Source organism: Syngnathus scovelli, chromosome 8, assembly GCF_024217435.2.
Source record: "Syngnathus scovelli strain Florida chromosome 8, RoL_Ssco_1.2, whole genome shotgun sequence".
NCBI lineage: Eukaryota > Metazoa > Chordata > Actinopteri > Syngnathiformes > Syngnathidae > Syngnathus > Syngnathus scovelli.
In genome coordinates this window covers 18,355,355-18,373,675 of record NC_090854.1, presented here as the reverse complement: position 1 = coordinate 18,373,675, position 18,321 = coordinate 18,355,355, and the positions used below count along the sequence as shown (strand labels likewise).

The 18,321-nt window shown below is 50.2% G+C and overlaps 2 protein-coding genes across 3 annotated transcripts; both read left to right on the top strand.

The window, feature by feature from the left end:
* Nucleotides 1-139: 139 nt before the first annotated feature.
* Nucleotides 140-8,793, top strand: igfbp5b (insulin-like growth factor binding protein 5b). Its single transcript, XM_049728871.2, has 4 exons — nt 140-1,062; nt 5,714-5,928; nt 5,995-6,114; nt 6,296-8,793. The coding sequence occupies exons 1-4, from the start codon at nt 723-725 to the stop codon at nt 6,431-6,433; spliced, it is 813 nt and encodes a 270-aa protein (XP_049584828.1). The 5' UTR covers nt 140-722; the 3' UTR covers nt 6,434-8,793.
* Nucleotides 8,794-13,336: 4,543 nt separating this feature from the next.
* On the top strand, nt 13,337-17,429 carry si:ch73-193i22.1 (uncharacterized protein LOC101930740 homolog). Of its 2 annotated transcripts, none has more exons than XM_068651568.1 (4): nt 13,337-15,663; nt 16,052-16,125; nt 16,272-16,407; nt 16,958-17,429. In XM_068651568.1, the coding sequence occupies exons 2-4, from the start codon at nt 16,083-16,085 to the stop codon at nt 17,190-17,192; spliced, it is 414 nt and encodes a 137-aa protein (XP_068507669.1). In that variant the 5' UTR covers nt 13,337-15,663; nt 16,052-16,082; the 3' UTR covers nt 17,193-17,429. The 2 variants fall into 2 exon arrangements, with proteins under 2 accessions (XP_068507669.1, XP_068507668.1); XM_068651567.1 differs by having other exon boundaries at nt 15,394-15,663; nt 16,269-16,407.
* Nucleotides 17,430-18,321: the final 892 nt, after the last annotated feature.

Sequence of the window (18,321 nt, the reverse complement as noted above, 5' to 3'; positions counted from 1 at the left end):
AGAGACAGCGAGAGAGTTTTGGCGTAGCTCCAAGCCGTGGAACAAGTGCGCCCCCCCTCCCTTCCCCTCCCCTCCCCTCCCCTCCCTTGCCTCCCCTTGCCTCCCCTTTCCTTTCCTTTCCTTCCCTTCCCTTTCCTTCCCTTCCCTTCCCTTCCCTTCCCTTCCCTGCCTTGCCTTGCCTTGCCTTGCCTTGTCTTGCCTTGCCTTGCCTTCCCGGCTGCTGTTGAGCGTATTCATAGTTCGGGGTTTGGACTCGTCGGGCTGTTTTTAAAAAGCCAAAGCAGCTCCCAAGTTGATCAGTCTGCTCCGGAGCCTCCGCTGGAGAAAGTCGCACTAATTGAAGGGGAGCGCATGCAGCTATAGTTGTTGGCCTTTTTGGCGCCCTCTAACGCAAAGACTTTTGCTTTTTTTTTTTTTTTTTTGGAGCGTCTTCTTTTTGCAGCGGGCGATCCTTTGGGGGGTTTGGGGCGCCAACTTGTGCACGTCTCCAATTAAGGTGCTTTTTGCTCTTGTTTTGAATTCGATCGCAGCGCCACTTGGATAAAGACTCTTGGCTTTAGCTTTTAAGACTGGATTATCTGATTGAGGCATTGTGCTTCATTAGAGCGGTCCACTTTTCCCCCCACCGCCGCCGCCGCCACCGCCGCCGCCTCCTCCTGGTCCTCCTCCTCCGCCTCCTCCTGTGCGCCGCTTTTACGCGATAACTAGGCGAGACGACAACAATGTTTGGGACTTTGTGCCTGTTGGGGACGCTTCTGTGGGGACTGCGCGGTTGCTGCTGCTGGGCCTCGTACGTGCCGTGCGAGCCGTGCGACGACAAGGCCAGGTCCATGTGCCCGCCGATCCCGAGCGGCTGCCAGCTGGTCAAGGAGCCGGGTTGCGGCTGCTGCCTCACGTGCGCGCTGAGCGAGGGCCAGGCTTGCGGCGTCTACACGGGGACGTGCGCGCAGGGCTTGCGCTGCCTACCCCGCAGCGGCGAGGAGAAGCCCCTGCACGCCCTCCTCCACGGCCGCGGAGCCTGCAGCAACCAGAAGGGATACAAGCCGGCGCACCCGCCCGTAGGTAAGGAACGCAAGGACGTGTGCATGATGGGGGCCCTGCGTGCGTGCGTGCGTGCGTGCGTGGGCGTGCTGGGTGTGCGGGCGCTTTTGGCATCGCGATGATGTCTTCTTAACTCAGTGCATATGGCGCGCGCACCGCGGGGCGCAATGTCAAGCTGGTTGAAGCACCCTGGGTGTGTTGCGGGTCAATTTGACTCATGTGCAAGTTCATGAAATACTACAATGCGATGAAAATGGTGACAAATTTACAATGAAATCATGACTTGCAAACTGGCAGCTTTCCAACGCAACCTGCTCTGCACGGGTCGAATCGACCAAGTTAAAAACAATTCAATTTTCAATTTTGTTTGCCAGTAAGCCAGCATGTTTGATGGCATTTTTCCAATGAAATTTGCCCTGAGTACAAAAAAAACAAAAAACATTGGAACGGTCAACAAATATAATCAGTGAGTCATCAACAAAAACGGTTACTCCTCATTTGAAATGAATTTGTGATGATTCATTAGCATCTTTCCAATTCAACTTGCCAGGTGACTAACGTCTACCGAGGCCGAGCCTCTATCAAGACCCCAGATGGTGGGCGAATGTAAAAAAACCAAATGGTAAAGTAGCCGTTAGTTTGACAGATGGCAGGTGCCACCTGATTAACTTAGCGCCTTAATTTGATTCGAAGCAGGCTTTCTGCAGATTGTTTGCCCAAATCTCACGGCCCGTGCTTGATTGACATCTCTCAGCTTCACTTGTCAGAAAAAGCAGGCGGATGATCTATTTTTTATATTTCTACCCGCCGATGTGTCCGATACCACGGCAACGCATTTCTCTTCAGGCCGGAAGCCACCCCAATCTTGACTTCAACTCAAATCCAAAGCGACTCAGTGCCGCCACCTAGAGAGATCTGGTAGTCATTTCTCTCATTTACCAATTTGCAATCTGCAATCTCACAGGCCAACTAGGCGAGAGGGACCCTCTGGAAAATGCTACTTGATTAATATCCGGCCGAGAATGCTTTTCTTGACTCTTTGAGTTGTGCCGAGCGCTATCTAGGGTCCGATTAGCGTTAAATCGGCATCCGTTGGCGAGACAAACGGCGGAATGAGAACGACAGAGTGTTGGACCAAAGCAGAGAGAGAGAGAGAGAGAGAGAGAGAGAGAGAGAGAGAGAGAGGGAAGTGAGTTGAGGCTTCAAATCCCGCCAAGGTATTTCTCCAGAGTGGGCCACTCCAAAAGGCGTTAGCAACTTGTCAACTCAATAGTTGGCAAGCGCAAAGCAGGCTTTCTTGATTCTGGACTCATCCGGGATGCCTTTGCTTTTGTGTGTCTGTGAGTTGCCTGCCGCCAGCGGTTCATTTTCTTCCCTTTGGTGGCCCTAAATTCCCTTTGCATCGTAACCTCAGACTCCCAGCAAACTTTCGGATTTCTGAGTGTCCAACGGCCGAGTGGATTGGAAGCAACAAGGCCAGCTTCTGGTTAGTTGCAGCTGAGCGAGGTAAACGCTCGGAGGGGAGCTCAGGAGGCCATGACCGTAGCCGCAGCGGCTTCCAAACATTTTGAGGCCCAACAATGGGAGTCAAGAATCCGAAATTTCCACTCGCCCTTCTTGTATTACGTAGTGTAAGCAAAGGCCACGGCGGTGTCTGGGGGTCATGTTCCAGCAGAGCATTCATTAGTGGCTCCATCTCCGAGTCTAGGGCCAAAAGAGTTCTCTGAATCGGGAGGGTCGCGATGTCCCCCGGGAACAGATAGGACTTTGTGGCAGCGAGACGTTTTAAGCTTCAGATAGGACCTTTAGCTCCATCCGTTTGCCAAATAACTAAAGCTCGTCATTGTTGCTATCTGCCTGTCCGTCCGTCCGTCCGTCCGTCTCACCTTGAGCACACAAGACGGATCCCTTGCAGGTTCTCCAGTTACGGCAAAAGGTCAGCGAGTTGGAGTCGGAGCGCACATGCCAAAGCCAAAGGCCTACATTGGCTTTTGACAGCGATATAAGATCTGGAGTTACTTTGTCATCATGGTGACACGCGACACTCTCGGCGCTGTCGCCGGTTAACAAATCGTCTCCCCCGACACGCACCAGTCGGCGGCAAATATTTCGGGCGACATTTGCTCCATTCGAGGTCTCGTACCGGCCGCTCAATTATCAGCTCAGAGCGTATCGGGAACACGATCACCATAAGAACACAAAACGGTAATCCCTTCTACTGTTTGGACTTTTGTTTTGCCACGCTGCTATTGGCTTACTTTCCTCCAAAGAAGACTGAGAGCGAGGCGTGTTGTTTTGGTCGCTGCCCACTTAGCAACAAATGTTTCATTTGCGCAAGGGCGGTCGCAGGCAATGCCTCCCTCCGTTGAAATGATCCCGATGTCCTCCAGCTGATCATTTGCATCATGTGTGCTGCAGCGGGGACACCCGAGGACCGGGACTGAAGACCCTTGACCCTTGTTGTGAGGCCAAGGAGAGATTTTGTCCGTCAATGTAGCTCATTAGGAAGCCAAAGTTAGATGCGGGTGGGACGGGACCTCAGAGCAAAATTTGGACATGGACCATTTCTTTGCAGCTGTTTGATCCACAATGCTGTTTTTCCTTTGTGGAATAACTCACATCCTCTGTTTATTTGGTCTTTGGCCATTTCTCAGCATCTGATTGTTCGTCAGAAAACAAAAGCTAGAGGTTTCTCTGCACAAGATGAGGAGCTAGCTCTTTCTTTGACACAATTTACCTCGCTCAAAAGCAAGAATGTTGCAATCATTCCCCAATTTCTTTGTCTGATTCATGTTGAGTCAGGAATTGGGAAAGCTCAGTGAGGGGAGGGGAGGCGAGGCTCTAAATATTTTGTCACTTTTTATTGGGTCGCAAACATGCCAATTGAAATGATCAAATGTTTCTGAACTTCAAACCGAGTCCTAAACATTGTTGCCGGTTAGTTCACACCTCTGTCTCACTTCATGGTGAAACATTCAAGCGGAGGGATGGTTTACTAACGTCACGGGCTCATTTACCTCCGTAATTAGCGTAGCCTAGCAGCCACGGGTGAGATGAAACGGCAACTCCCGTGCATCTTCAAAAAGATGGAATTTCAGACCCAAGCAAAGGCCGGACGGACACAACACGTGGTCGGTCATTCTGGGAAATCCAACAAGCACCACTTGGCTCACCTGGCTGACTTTAATGTCTCCAGGCCTCCATTTTTTTTTTTTTTTCCTTCGACAGGGCTGGCTACCTGAAACACGGTGCACCTGCTCATCGGGAGACCGCACCCCCACAAAAGATTGGTTTATTCACACCCAAAACAGACTGCTAAAATGTGTGCACAAGCAAATAGCGCGCCGGCTAAGCATTAAGTATGTTTTCTAGAGCAGTCAGGGGGTGGCCTAGACGGGAATGCCGTATTTATATTTAGCTGTGCCGTCTGCGTGAGAGAGAGCGAGAGAGAGACACACAAGGACACATCCAAACACAAAGCCCAGGCCTGCCAAGTCATGAGTTGCGAGATTCATTTCAAAGAAATGGCTGTGCACAAGCCCAAGACTCAATTCCGGTAATCACTTTGTAGACCCCCCCCCTCCCCCTGCGCCCACACAACCAACCAGAGACTCCAGACACTCAAGCTGTGTCAGGCTCTTTGAACATCAGTTCCTCGTGGCTCGTGTCCCCGTTGCCTTTCTCCACGGTAACCAGGCTGTGTAGCAACCGGTGGGCGACTTTACCAGCCTATTGTCTCACTCCAAACAAATATATTTGGACAGCGGTATTTGGCCGCAGCCAAAATTCCTCTCCGGTTCAGCGCGTCTTGGCCCTTTGCACCGCAGCGGGTTTCCTTGTCAGATAAATATAACCGGGGTCATCCGCTGGCACGGGCGCTCCGGCGAGTCGAGGTCTGGCAAAGTCCCCGCGCTAACCGACTTGCGGCGCAAAGGGGGGGCCGAGGGCTTCTTTTTGTGGCCTCAAAGCTCTTTTGCCCGGGCTGCTGGCTTATAGAAGGGGGAGGGGAAGCAAAGGACTAAGGACAAAGGACGATCCTACGGAGACAATTTGCGGAATCCAAGGTATAGCCGTCCTATCCGTACTCAATCGGCTTTACGAACGAGGTCCTTCCTTTTTGGCCGGCTGTGCGAGTGGAGTTGAGTGCTTATCGACGCCGGTGTCGAGTCCAATCTTTTGGTCTCTGATTTAACGGCGCTAGTAAAAATATCTGACATGGTGTTGTCCAATGCGCGGGACTTCTACATCCAATACCCTCTTTGAAATTGGCAGCGGCGAAAAAACCACGCAGTCCCTCAAACCTAAAAGACCAACAATGGTTTTCCTGGTTCGGCTCGACCCGGGATACAAAATGTCAGGAAGCAAAACAGATTTCCAAGGGCAATGTGTGTTTTGGAAGCCTTGTGTCAGCTGCCGTTCATCAGCCGAGCTCTGGTGTCTCCACAAACACCTGCGCGCTGTTGCCTTTGGGTCCCGACTTCCCGAATCAATGTTTTTGGTCGTTGCCAGAGAAGGCGTAACGATATCAAATAACAAGCAAAGGTCGCAAAGATGTAACGCTGAAGAGGTTTCGGCATTCGAGTATCTTTGCGACTGATACCATCGTCTCGGAGACAGTCCCTTGGTGGACGGCAGGCTTGAGTTTGACCGCAGTTTCTTTGTCGGGGTTCAGAGCGCGAGTCCCGGGAGCACGAGGACACGACGGCGGCGGAGATGACGGAGGAGCTGCAGCCGGCCAAGGTGCCGCTCCTGACCAAAGACATTGTCAACAGTAAAAAGGTGCACGCCATGCGCAAGGAGCTGAAGAGGAAGCTGGGCAAGCAGCGCTCCATGGGCTCCGCCATGGACTACTCCCCGCTGCCCGTGGACAAACACGAGCCCGAGTTTGTGAGTATGGCGGCCGCCGATCTGCCGGAATACAAAGCAAGCCTTTGAATCGGTCGACGTCTGCAGGGACCCTGCCGGAGAAAACTGGACGGCATCATTCAGGGAATGAAAGATACGTCTCGAGTCATGGCTCTCTCTTTGTACCTTCCTAACTGTGACAGAAAAGGATTCTTCAAACGCAAACAGGTGAGTGAGTGAGTGAGTGAGTGAGTGAGTGAGTGAGTGAGTGAGTGAGTGAGTGAGTGAGTGAGTGAGTGAGTGAGTGAGTGAGTGAGTGAGTGAGTGAGTGAGTTTGCCCTCTTCTCCCGCCCGCTACTTTTTTTTGCGTGGGTTGTCGTCCGACCAAATCCCGCTTGTGGACCCGCAGTGCAAGGCGTCCCGTGGCCGCAAACGCGGCATCTGTTGGTGTGTGGACAAGTACGGCGTTCAACTCCCCGGCACGGATTACAGTGGCGGAGACATCCAGTGTAAAGACCTGGAGAGCACCAACAACAACAACGAGTAAAGGACAAACAGAATACGAGGACCACAATCAAACATCACCCCCCCCCCCCCCCCCCCCCCCTCTCCTCCTCCCTTTCCTCCCTTCCAAGACGCACGGCCTACATTTCCGCTCTGAACAACGCGTGTACGTATATGTTCCCGTCTCAGCTCAAGAGTTGTGAACCCTCCTGTTACGTTCCACTCTCAGGAACAGCGACAATGTTCTTGAAATGAATTGATTATGATCATCCATTATGCCGAGCAGCAAATGTTTCATACCGGGAAAAAAAACAAAAAACAAAATACTTGACATGGGTCAATTTGACCCGGGACATACATAACAGGAGGGTTGAGATTTCCCTTTGAAAAAATGTCGAAAATGAAAAGAACACCTGTATATATATTTTTTTTCCTCTTCTGTTGTTGACCAAACGCTCATCTCGCTAAATGTGGCTCACGGGACCCCTTGTAGAAAACTGGCTGACAGAAAGAAGTATGTGTATGGAATGATTATTTTTTGGGGAACTGGGAGAGGGCGGGTTGCTGGCTTTCAGGTGGTCGGGACAATGCGGCAGATTTATTTACTAATTGGGGTGGGGGGGTGGGGGATTGACGTCAGTGCCTCCCCAGTCAGGAACCTCAGCGCACGTCACCGGTGCTACCTATTAGCCCGCTTTGTCAGCCAATACCAGACAAAACCAAATCATGTCGTTTAATTTCATTCCCCTGCTTTGATTTTCTTTTTTCACTGCTCGGACACGGCTGTCCGCTGTGAATTGGTGGTTTGGCAACGTAAAGAGGACGCCCATGGCTCTTTGAGCGTGCGTAGCTAGCCCCATATGCCAAATGTGCCTATTTTGAACAGACGCTGCCAAACGGCGACGGTGAAATCAAAGGCAAGAGAGGAAAATGCTTTTCGCCCGACGGGACTCAATTTGGACTTTTTGAGTCGAGCGCACGATCAAACGTACAAAGTCCGGACAGGCGAGATTCTCTTGCATTTGTGCTTTTTGATTTGCCTTCAGGTAGCCCGCTTTTACCCCGAGCCGTCCGTGCTTTTTTTTCTCTCTCTCTTTGGTGGAACCATGTTTTTGAAATCTAGTCCTTGAATGTGTGTGTGTGTGTGTGTGTGTGTGTTTTTTTAAAGCTTCTGCTGCGTCATTTCACTCGAGTTGGTCCCATCTGTGAATATGTGTGTGCCCACCCCCCCCTTCCCCTCCCAGTGCCTTCCTTCATGCAAATACATTTCATTGGTAAAATGGACACCGCCCAGGTGACATTGACTTTTTCAGACAGCCCCTCGCTAGGAGCGACACCTGACACGGGGGTCAAGGGGTCGCTGTCGGTCAAGCGAGAGGAACAATTCCCTTTGCCCGCTTTGATCGGAAGTGCGACCTGCAGTTGGACCTCCGTTTTGTCCTTCCCAAGTGATAAGCTAAGATTCATGCAAGCCTCTTTGATCTTCTTGTTTGTTGCGTGACTGCCAATGTACCTATATAGTTGGCCGAGAGAGAGAGAGAAATTGCGAGCGGCTGCCAGAGGACGTTTGTTTTGGACGCGAAGCAACACGCAAAACAAAACATGCTTGCAGTTGTGAATATAATTTGACAGCTCCCGACAACCGCAAAGGAATCAGACGAGCATTGATATTGGTCCAACAGGAAGGAAGTCAGTGAAAGAGAAGAAAAGAAAGAAACAAAAAAACTTGATGTTGTCCGTGTCATGTCGTGCTCACCTTTTCAAGGGTCGCTTTGGGGGAAATTTGTTGACAGGGGCCCTGCCCTGCATCATTTGCAGCAAGAGGGCCTGCTTTTCTCTTTTCTTTTCTTTTTAATTCCGAGGCGGTGACATAGGAAGAGCGATCGATCACCTTGTACAGTGCACATATTCAGGGCTGAGCCACTTTCCCCCGACCCAGCGCATATCATTAGACGCCGCTTAGTAAGACAGCATGGCGGGAGCCGAGGAAATGCCGAGGAGGAGCCGCTGCGGCATTTGACATCTCTCGCCAACAAGCGGCGCAGCGTCAGTGGCGACTTGCTCGCCGCGTTTCCCTCGTGTCTCCCCATTTTGGTTTTTAACTCACTTTTCATACTTTGGTAGTACAGTAACGACCGCTTTTTCTCAATACGTAACACATTTGCTTTGGTTCGCATCAATTTGGTGCTCTGAATTGGACGGATGGATGGACGGATGGACGGATGGAGGGGGGAATTCAAATGGTCAGGATTTGCAATGACAAATAAGAATAAAAGTCAAATTATTCAAGCGAATATCACTGTGTAATATTTATTCTACTTGTAATTTATATGTACTCTTGTAACCTTTGTCTTTTTTTGTTATGGCAAAGCATTTATTTAAATAAACTTATGTATTCATTTACGCACTCGGCTGACGTTTGATTTTCTTGGACCTGGACCTTTCTGGTGTCGAACGGGGGAGGAAAGTTCTCTTTTGACCAGTCAACTTCCAAATGCACTTTTTTTTTCTTGCAATTTTCCAGTTTTTAGTCTCCCCAAAAACCAAAGACTGTCCAAATGTTATTTTGGTGGTAGTGTATAGTTCCATTTTGACCAACACTTGCAAAAAAAAAAAAAACCCCAGAAGGCTAAGACTAATTTGTTGGGAAAGAACGATGAAGCTCGCTTCCTGAGATTGTCTTGAAATGCAAATGCACCGTTTAAAGTGGATTCATCCCTGCAGTAAGCGGTGTCTAATCTCCTAGGCCAGAGCTGATAAACCTCTTAGACTTGAGTCTGAGACATCAGGCAGGCTTCAGATGGGGAGCCAGCACACGGCACGGCACGGCACGGCACGGCACGGCACGGCACGGCACGGCACGGCACGGCACGGCACGCAGAATGCCGCTCGGCCGAGCCTCCAAAAAGTCACCAAAAAGATTGCACGGCAACTAGGAAGTCATCACAGGCCGGTTTCGACATCAAGTCGAGGGGGCGTGGTTCAAAGATGGAGATTTGTGGCCGTGACGACCCCTCAACAAGGTTATGCGGTAGAATGAGTCTGCATACATTGAGATGACACTTTGAGTTGATTTGACAGAACACAGTCCCCAGTTTGGAAGTTAATGCACAGGCACACGTCTGGATTTGCACAATTGGAGCCCATAAGAGCCAGCGCCTGTAATTATTGACTCCATTAGAGGTCTGTCTTTTGTCCACATCGGGGGCGAGAACGGCAACAAAAAAAGCCTGTTGACAAGTACTAAGGATCGCTGCTTTGGTTTCTTCCATAAGCTGTGTTTACTCTGTTTTGTGTGACACACAGTCGCAAAATATACGAGTGCTGCCAGTACACAAACCGCTCGGCCGGCACGCATTTCGTACAAACACCGCAAGCGATCAACAAAATAGTCTTCTGGTGTCTTGTGTGGTCACTTTTAACTAGCGCAAGAGCAGAAAGGAGGACAAGTAATTCTGGTTCTCCACGTAGAAATGGCTTGTGCAGCTGCCGTACGTCTTCATTGCAAAATGAAGAAAATCCTTCCAACGAGTTGCGCAAGGATGAAACGCAAATGGACCTTCCGGCTTTGTCGTTTTCCGCACATTTGATTGTCTGCCGCAACTCCACTTGGTCAACTTTTTGCATCAAGTTGAGAGGGAAGGGAGGACATTGGGGATGTATCACTGAGGCGCTGGGCATGCGGGCGTGTCAGTGTGTGTGTGCGCGCATCGTTGCGGCCCATCGGATTGGGTGGAACCGGCCCATCTCGAGGTCACCCCCCTCGCCGTCGACTGACACACACGCACGTGACAGACATTTGCCCACACTGGCTATTTACCCCAACTAACCGTCCGAGGCCAAATAGCCCACCAGCTGAGCTAACATCTCATCAGAGAGCACATCGTGATTGAAGTGGACACAGTTTACGCCGCGCACCCCGGGATGACAAAAAGAATGAAGGCACAGGAAGGAGGGGGGGCATAAGAACTTTCTGTTTTCTTCCTTGGATGAGAAAGAACAAAAAAGTGACAGTTACAGTAATTGCCCCGCCACAAGGAGGGAGGAAGTCCAAGAGGGAGCCAGCCCAGTGTTGAGGAGGTAGAGTGGGAACGGCGGCGCAAACAATGCCGTTGTTTGTGACCGTCCGTGAAAATTGGCCGAGTGGGTGAGAGGCGCGCTGCGCTTGCTTTAGCCAACGCTGGCGTCTTCTTTTCTTTTCGCCCAAGGTGACCCCCGTTTGTCCTTCGCTGTCCCATTTGGCTAGACGTGCTTCCATTCCAATCGGAAGCACAGTTTGTTCCCGTGCTTGACAAGCGCTGCCTTGTGCGGGAAAGGGGAAGCGGCTCTCAATAGGCGGCCATTATCTATTTGGAAATGTCCTGAAAAAAAAAAACCTCTTGAATCTTGAAACTGTGTTTTTAACCTCTTGCTGTATTTATGAAGTGAAACATTTATCATTGCATTTGCTTTTTGGTCGTCCAGGTCTCCCTTTGTCATGAACTACCCATCTGCCTTTCCCTTCCACCTGTCCTCGTCAGCCGGGTGGCTTCCACGGACCAATCGGCTTCCTCGGCCGCTCGTGTCTCGTCCAGGTGTTTCTCGTTGTCTCGTGGCTTTGCTTGTATTTAGTCGGCTGCCGCGCTGGCCGTCAGTTGATCGCCGTTCTGGCCGCAGCTCACGTCTTGACTTTGTGAAGTTAAAGCGGTTTGGAAAATCCAACCGAATATTGGGGCTGTTTGTTTTTCTTGATGACAAATGAGCGCGCATCTCGGGGCCTCAGCATGGCTGACGACGACCCGTTTTCCAGTGCAAACCAATGTGGGGATCCCAAACGAGACACGCAATCACTCAGCGCTGAGTGATCGTGTATTCAAAACAGAATTGGATGGGCATGTCTCACCAAAGACGCCAAAACACAAAAAGTGCTTGAAGGACCCGTGCTCATAATTCAAATTGAAGTGTGGCCATTGTGGTTGGAAGCTGCAACATGAATTGGAAGCGTGCAAGCCAAATGTTTGCTACTAGCCACGCAAAGCTCCTATATCGGCCAGACGTACACACGCAATGGGGACGGAGCATACTCGAGCTCGTGTCAGGTTCAAAGAGCCTTCTGACGACTTGGCTCGGGATGAGAGAGAGGCAAATGGGAGCAGACGCCGGTCGTTTGCTCCGATTCTTCCCCTGCAGCCTTGGTACATTGTGTGCACTTGAGCTCATCCAGCGGGGGAATGGAATTGTTCGGGGCGTTCAATCCAAAGGTGTCCACTTCCATCCACTTTAGCTTGGCTCGACACGTTTTGGTGCGACACTGAAGTTTGGGCTGAAAGTGGTGTGTGTCCAAAGAGAGTCAAATGAATAGCCAGTGAGACCACATATCATTGGCCTTGACATCCATTGGACAAGTAAGGAAGCTAGGTTTTCATTGTCACTGCAAAAAACCCAAAGCATTTTTCTGGCCTGACAAATGTTTGCTTTTTACGTTCGTTTTCATCCGACTGGCAAATCAAATGAAAGAAATAAAAGGAACCGAGACAGAATGATGCGTCGACGGGATGCGGTTTTCCGCGCTAAGCGGGCTAACTCCCACACTTGGCCGGGCTTCCGATTGTCTCCACGCTATTTCCGCATCGCATTTGGAATGGATGACGTCCGCGACCGCACTTTTTGCAGTGGAGCCGTGCGGCGGTGTTGTCGGACTGGCTTGTAAATAAACAACGGAGCCACCAAAGTCCAGATGTGGAGCCTGTTCTGCTTGACACTGAGCGGTTATGACACATTTGATGAATATTTGAATGTTGACTTGAAATGCTGAGCTGGTCGTTGTCTGGGTTTTGCGCTGGCGGCTAACAGGCAAACACATTTGATTGCACGAGCGCGTTGACAATGCGTGAGGCTTTTTCGGTTTTGGCACAGAAGAAGGGGGACCGAGCGGCACGGCAATAAAACGAGCTTGCTGAAGCAATTAGTCGTTCCAGCCTTAGCTCGAGGCCATTCACAGGCTGTGATACGATTGACAGCAATCACATAAATCTGCCACCTTTGCATTTCTTGCTTCTCACGCTGGCTTATGGCCGCCAGACACCCGCACAGGTGAGGCGGCTCGAGCTTGCAGAAAATATTTGCTTCCTGCGAGTGCAAACTGCACAAATGTTGGTGATCGATAGGAAAATCAGTGACAAATTGACTTCTGTCTTGCAAGCCTATGTGAAAGGCCGTCCCGCATTTACAAATAAGTGCATCTTGTTAGGTTAGGCCAGGCCATTACACATGGCATTTTGGAAGGGGAGGAGCCACGACGCCCCGTGCGCTCTCCAACTTCTCACATGCCTGTTATTATCACTGATTGTGGTTTTTATGTCAACAGCTGTTTTTGCCCTTCAATGGATTATTTGGACATTTCCTTTGCGCCAAACGACTTCAAAATGTGATCGATTGAATTGCAATTTGAAGAAAATGCTCCATGGAGAATGATGTCGTCGACGGGCTTGGGGGTTTCTTCTGGGTCTGTCAGGTGACACCTTAAATGAGCAATATCGGTTCTCCGTCGTGTCCCTGGATTTTACACGTCAAAACATGCCACCGATTTCTCAACACAAGAACTAATGAAGAACTTGTCAAGTCTGCCTCGGGCTTACACCTCCACCATCCTTATCACGAGTTCGAGGAAAAACATCACACTGGCACAGACGTGTCATTTCAAGAAAAAGAATGCAAGGTCGGCAATATTCATGGCAACCACTTGGCAACGTCTGCACAACAATATATTTGATTAGCGTGACTTTAATGATCGTTTGAATAACAAACTTTGCTTTCGTACCGAGACGGCCAACCGAGCCAGTCTGATGCCGTTTGAAAAAAGTTAGTTGCTGAATGGATTCACTGCTTTGAATTTGGCCCAGCACTCGAATTCAGGCTTAAGTGTGGGGAAAAACGGTTTGACGGCTTGATAGAGCAACGGGAAAAGGTGAACGAACGATACCGCGGTGATTGCACTGGCGGCTGGCTGCGGCCAAATGTTCTTGCACCTTGTGAACTCCAAGTTGTGAAGAATCATGCAATTGTGCCATCAAAACAAAAAGCACTCCGCAAACTAGCCGTGCTGAGCCGAGCGCACGCCGCAGTGGAGCGTTCACAACAGACTGCGACCTCAAATTGTACGCCGTATCGGCGCTGGCGCACTCACCGAGCCAAATCAAACAAAATGAACCCAGGACAAACCGGGCTTGCGCTCAACACATCTTCGGCTTTCATTTTTCTGGCTTTTTCACGGGATTGTTTTCAACACTGCCAAGCGTAAATCAGCAACGTTACAACAAGCACCGCGGCCCATGCCAGCCGCGAGGTCGGCCCGGCCCGGCCTGGCGCCGTTCCCGCTCCCGACTTTGCTATTGTTTTCCCTCGCCGCTGGACACGAGTGTTGCGGGCGCGCAAATGTGACAAACAAACATGCTGCGGTGGAGTCGACGTCATTTTCACCGCAGCGGCGTTCCGTTGTTACCGTGGCGCTGGAGTTCCTTCCGAACAGCAACGTCGATGGGGTCTGTGAATAATCAAGCGGAAAAAATGGGGATTGCTGCTAAACACGCGTCTTGGCTCTTTGACAGCAGATTGTAAAACATAACAATAAGCTGAAATGGAAGCCTATCAATCAGCTGGTGCCAACCCACGGCTTTCACCTCACGGATTCCCAACGTGGTAACCTCTTCCAGCTGGGCTCGTCGGCGAGTAATATTAGGGCTCGTTTGCCCAAGAGCCAATAAATGAAGTTTTGGCCCGCTTTCAATCAGAACCAGATGCCTGGCTAAAGAGACATCATCTTTATGGTAAGTGGAGATCGGGCTCCACATGTCCAATTAAGCACGAGGGATGAAAATGCAACTCCGACTGCTTGATGAAGAAAGGGCAACGCGGCCGGCGAGTCGTGTCCTCCAAAACACCATCGCTGCCGCAATCTGTCATTTCAATCAAGCGTGTTGCGATCCCCCAAGTAACCCTCCCCCTACCCAAATCAAACTTGGAAACATGTAGTACATCTTCATCTGGCATCTCTCTCGTCCGCATGTCTCTAAAAGCGATTTTTACTTTGACTCAACAAGAGGCGTAAGGCCGACTCAGCATTTCTTCATCTCATTTCACAAGTGTCCTCTTTGGTTATTTTAGCAACAACAACTACTGCTACCAATTTCGAAACGACGTCCTCTACCAGAAGCGTGTGGAAAAACAAAGTGATTACGCTGCGGTTTGTCTTTGGGTTGGGACGAGAAAGTGTTGACTTCCCGATAGTCGTACAAAAGTTCTGACCTGAGGCTTTGCTCTCCCAGTGTCTCTTCCAATCATTTATTGACACGATGGAAAACGATGGCAAGGTGCCAATGCTCCAGGCGTCAACGTATTTATCATAATACAGCAGAAATGCAAAGAAAGACAATGAATTTACAAGTCGAGTATTTATTATGTTCCTGGCGAGGGGAAAGAAGCTCTGGTGATTTCTAGCCCGCGTTTTTTCGACAGTGTCGAGCAGAGGCAACGAGTTGGAAAAATCTCTGATATCTGTCGTATAAAAAGATAACAACTGTTCAAAATTCCCTCAGCAGGTCATCGTGTCTTTGGACACCTAGTGAGGAATTAAAAAAGGGGGGGGGGGGAATGCACTGTCAGCATTTTGCCTGCATCTTGGCCATTTTCGTGTTGTGTTTTCCATCAGCTCGAGAGACTCCAGCGTCACTTTTGCACTCTTGCCTCCATTTAGCCTTTAATTTGAGGGCCATGGAAAGGTTTTCTTTGGACCACTGTGCAAACAAATTCTCCACTCATAAATGCACGGTGCCGATATTGCGGCTACGCGTCGCTAGGCCAACGGGCAAGCTTGGAAATGTCGAGGCGGAGCGAGGTCCATGTCGCGATGAGTGAGATGTTTCTGGCCTCCGGCAACAACCACCTTCCACCTCAGCCCGGCTCATTTTCCAAGTAAGATTTCAGGAAGTTGGAGCCAGGTTTCAAGATTCGGACCCCCAACTCTAGCGAAGAAGCCCAAAACCTCGGAGGAACTTCAAGCTAGGAGTTGGGATTGTGTCGGCTTGTTGACACGGGGGTGGTCTCTTGGGCGTGGGGGAGGGAACATGACTTTGGGTAGCATGGGAACAGTCAGGCCTGCTCTGGGAACGGAAGCAGGCTGTCCGTTGCGGTTGAGCAACGAAAAGAGCTCCACACTTTCGGCAGAAGACGGCAGGCAGATCGCGAGCGCTCTGCCAGCTCTTGCTCCTTCTCAATCGATCATCAAGACGTCTAAAGGTACGTACGTGAGCCTACCTCACTTGGGACTTTCTACTCCTGAGATGACATCTTGGCTGCTTTAACCAAGATGAGTCAGATAGTCCGTGGCTCCGCCCTTGGCCTCATTTGCATTTTCAACATGAACCAAGCTTTGGAAAGATATTGCGAGAGCATCAAACGCTAAGCCAAAGCGAGTTGGACTCTAACCACAGGGACACAAAGGGCTTGGCAGGGCTGCAGCTAGCAAATAGTTTGAGCTTGATAATAAACAATTTGCATTCTTTATGGATTTGTGCAAGTTTGCTATTGTTTAGTGAAGAAACAAAAGCAATGAAGCAATATTAAGCCCGACCTTGCCGAAACGATTGTTTGCGGTGACCTCTATTTTTTTTACTCTTGACGCAAGGCATCAAATATTTAGGAGGCCCCGTTTGAGGATGTTGACTTCCTTTACGCTGGCGTTTGTCTTCTTCGGGACAGGTGAGACGACATGAGAACACAAATCCGTAAAAGGTGCTTTGTTATCTTCTGCTGGTCGGCTGTGTTTGCAAAGCATGTCGTGCTGCTCTCAAGCTGGCATGGCTTGCGCATGTGTGTGTGTCTTGTCTTGTCTCCTCCTCCAGCAGCGTTGTCGCAGACAATTATCCATCCGTGCGACAAGCGCATGTTTGATAGCGAGGTCCGCTTCTGCCGCTCAGCTTTTAACAAGAGCATGGAGACCAGCGGCTACTGGCAGGGATGCGCATGGCCGGCCGTCAAACGGTAAAGTGGCAAATCTTCAGTGTGTTGTGGAAACAAAAAAAAATAAAGATTCAAAAATAAACGCTGGGATACGCACGGTATTTCTGGATACCATTGGTTTGTGGGGACCCCCGCCCCCCCAATGCTCCTTACATAATGATCTATATCTTTCAGATGACATCATTTGGGGCTTAGGCGTAAATGGGACGCTAGGGTGGAGTATCTGTCATCAAAAGGAAGCCAACCATCTTGTAGATCCGACTTTCCCCTTGTGGATGTTGACCTCACGTCGTGGCAAACTCTCGTGACATTTACGGCGTTCAAGCGGGCGTCTCCACCCAGAGCGTTTCACAAATCAAAACTATTGGCTCGAAAGACAACAGCAGCGAGCTCGGATGTTTTGGCCGTGGAGCTTCTGTCATATTAAAAATAAAACTCTGTGTATATCCGCTACGTGTTTGTGCAAATGCCCGACAGACAACGTCATTTTAATTGCTGTTGTTTTTGCCCCAACGCCGGCCGCTTTTAGCCACTTTAGCAGCCACTAAAGCTTCTTTCTCTTCTTGTGTAGCGTCTACTATGATCTGAAGCTGTGTGTGGATGGCAAGGCCGCCGCGTCTTTGTGTCTGAGTCGAGGCTCCCTCGTGGACGACCTCTTCCGGGAAGTCCATCAGGAATACTTTGCATCCTGCCGACGAATCCAGGACCCGCCGCCCCTCATTGTTGCCGCGCTAATCGCCCCGCTTCTCGTGGCCACGCTGCTTATGCCTTTTGTCTGCACCAAACTGGTCACACGGGAATTCTAGACGCTTGCGCAGTCACTCGATTGACTGACAAGCAGTCCACCCAAATATTGCACGACCTGGCCCGGAGACTGTGAATCAGGGCTCCCCCGAGGCAGGCCTCTTCTAAAATAAGCGCTGTAGTGACACTGGGAATGTTGTACAAGTGAGCAGCGTCTGCCTTTTCCTACCTGTGTTGTTTCCTCATTTGCTGAATGTCTCCTTGATGCATATAAAATAGATTCTGGTGCTACTTGTTTATTTTCTTGATTGATCGTGACGTACTTCCACGCTTTCGAATTTTCGCTCATCACGGCCCAGCCGAGTCTGGATACCGTGCCCGGTCCGTTGGCGGTACGTTGAAGAAAGCAAGCGCCGTTATTTACCGGAGGGCGTCTGCCCTGTTTATTTGTAGCGTGCGGTGGAATCGGGAGGCCGGGATGGACACGAGGAGCTAAATTGAAGATGACAAGACGCTGGTGTCTTGACGCGGGCGGACACAATGCGTCTTGATTTGCACATGAATGGCGTACCACCCACATTGTTTTGGCTGAACGTATAGCGTCCGTCCGTCCGTCGTCATAAAGGGATTTGTTGGCATCCCGCGCACCTAAATCAACCGTCACCAGCAGCGGCTGTTGTTTTGGTCAAATGACGAGAGGCGGCATCGGACATCTTGAGACAACACAATAGTTGTTGATGTGCGGCTTTGGTTTGTTTTCAGCCCGGAATGACATATGCGAGAAGAGGCGTGTTTTTTTTTTTTTTTTTTTTTTGCTCCTTGCTTTGTACGGCCTGTGTCGTATATCAAGCGGCCATGCGTGACGCTCTTGACATTTGGTCCAGGGTAACATCCGGGCTATTTATTCCTGGCCCAGGTTGGTCTTTTTCAAATCACTGTCAAGCATTGCCTCATGGCTGGGTGTGTCATTCTGTACATCAGCATAATAACTATACTTTTCAATTTGGCCCATCTTTTTATAGTCGCCGTAATGAAAAGCCAAACGAGATCATGGACCCAAGCCTCCAGACCGTCCAGGACTCCAAAGATGCCCAGAGCTTGGAGCCGTACAGTGGAGCGCCACTTGTGAGCTATGATTTGACGGTGTGAGGCTGACTGACTGCGTGTGTTGAAGAAAGCAAAACCTGTCCG

Bases quoted from the DNA above. Each gene is read 5' to 3' on its own strand.
- si:ch73-193i22.1 (XM_068651567.1), top strand. From the start codon at position 16,083: ATGTTGACTTCCTTTACGCTGGCGTTTGTCTTCTTCGGGACAG. The intron at 16,126-16,268 runs GTGAGACGACAT...CTCCTCCTCCAG, and splicing joins GTTTGTCTTCTTCGGGACAG to CAGCGTTGTCGCAGACAATT. The intron at 16,408-16,957 runs GTAAAGTGGCAA...CTTCTTGTGTAG, and splicing joins GCATGGCCGGCCGTCAAACG to CGTCTACTATGATCTGAAGC.
- igfbp5b (XM_049728871.2), top strand. From the start codon at position 723: ATGTTTGGGACTTTGTGCCTGTTGGGGACGCTTCTGTGGGGACTGCGC. The intron at 5,929-5,994 runs GTGAGTATGGCG...CGACGTCTGCAG, and splicing joins ACAAACACGAGCCCGAGTTT to GGACCCTGCCGGAGAAAACT. The intron at 6,115-6,295 runs GTGAGTGAGTGA...GTGGACCCGCAG, and splicing joins GATTCTTCAAACGCAAACAG to TGCAAGGCGTCCCGTGGCCG.